This window comes from Apis dorsata, unplaced genomic scaffold, assembly GCF_000469605.1.
Source record: "Apis dorsata unplaced genomic scaffold, Apis dorsata 1.3 scaffold_8, whole genome shotgun sequence".
Lineage (NCBI taxonomy): Eukaryota > Metazoa > Arthropoda > Insecta > Hymenoptera > Apidae > Apis > Apis dorsata.
The window spans coordinates 562712-564195 of NW_006263311.1; the positions used below are offsets into that span (position 1 = coordinate 562712).

At 50.5% G+C, this 1484-nt stretch overlaps 1 protein-coding gene across 1 annotated transcript in view; it reads right to left on the bottom strand.

Moving 5' to 3' along the window:
• LOC116185145 (adhesive plaque matrix protein-like) overlaps positions 1 to 655 on the bottom strand; it is a 2276-nt gene extending 1621 nt beyond the window's left edge. The window contains exons 1-2 of the mRNA XM_031508872.1: positions 644 to 655; positions 2 to 430 (exon numbers count right to left, since the gene is read on the bottom strand). Of these exons, the coding sequence (XP_031364732.1) occupies positions 2 to 430; positions 644 to 655 (441 nt within the window). The remainder of the gene's footprint in view (position 1; positions 431 to 643) is intronic.
• Positions 656 to 1484: the final 829 nt, after the last annotated feature.

Consider the following 1484-nt stretch of genomic DNA (forward strand, 5'->3'; position numbering starts at 1 on the left):
AATAGGGAGATTGGTAGTAATAATTGGGATAGGAGGAGGAGTAAGGAGGAATGGGAGGCGAGTAAGAGGGCGAAGGAACTGGGTACGGGGGTGAGTAAGGATTGTAAGGGGTTGCGTAAGGATCGTTCGGGTACGGAAGAGATCCGTAGAAAGCGTAACTGGGCGAGGAGGGGAGTTTGGGGTACGAGCTGTAATTAGGGTAGTAAGAATCTCGGGGGCTGTAGCTCGCGCTGTACGAGTCCTTGGCGTCGACTTTCGGCGCGTACAATTCCGCGGATAATTGCGCCACGGCCTCCTTCTCCGTCCCCCTTTTAATTAATTTAGGGCTGTAAGGGTATACCGGGTATATCGGCAGAAACGGCTCGTCGTTCGGGTCGTTGCTTTTCCCGTACCCTTGAACGAGAACCGCGGACGACGCTAGGAACAGTAGCTGAAATTTTAAAGGAACTTTTAGCGACTCGTTGATTTAAAAAGAATTATCGTAATATTCGCCGCGTTGAAAAAAAAAAAATCGTCTTCGAACGAAACGCGCCGATACTTTAGCGCTCAATGTCGCATCATCGCAACGTTAATAAAAAAAAATGAACGTTAAAAGGAGTATATACGCTTGCTCTCGCGAGTCCTGAGCATCATAAATACTGACCAAAAAATCCATATCCGAGCGACCCGTCTCACTGATTACTATACCCGGTCGATGATCTCAAGTAGTATATCGTTTTCTCTGCCTCTCATTCACCGCTTCTCACTCACGCTTCTCTGACTCGGAACGAAAGATCGGATCGGCGCTCCGCCGCGACGTCTAATGATGCATCGGCCGACATTGAATTTCTCCTTTATACTCGGCCGGTTGAAAAATCGCGAAAACTAGTTTAACGTTTCTCCGTTCTTATATGTAGATACGTGGCCGAGGCGAGTGGCCTGTGCACGCCCGGTTCAGTGAAACCTGCCCGCTGCTGAAACAGCGCTCTCCTTCGAGCAAAAGATACTGCGACTGGTCTCCAAGGTGAAGGTGGGCGGGAGATAGAACCGCGCCAAGCGAAACGAATAGGGACGAGACGCGTGAAAGCTCCGACTCGAACGTGGAGAGATAAGTTTCATTTAAATAATTATCGGCGTTTAAACAAATTCGGATCGGATCACGTCGAACGGAAGAATGTGACGGACGAGATCGTGGCCGTTTAACACGCGATCCCTACACGCGGACAACAATTGGGTCCGTCTCTCCTTTCGTTTCGAAAAAGTAAAAGAAAAAGCGAAGGAAAAAGTAAGAGCCGTTCGAAGGAACGCGACGGGATCAACGCGGAAGTTGAAACGACGAACAACGAGGATGTGTTGGTTTGGTTCCGGTCGTCGTACGCCTTTCGAAGCGGACGTCTCCTCCGAATCGGCCCACTCGCGTCCATCCATCCCGTCCCGTCGGCTTTACTTTCACCGTCGACTTCCATGTTGCCGCGAATATTTGCCACGGCGGGCGGGGACCACGC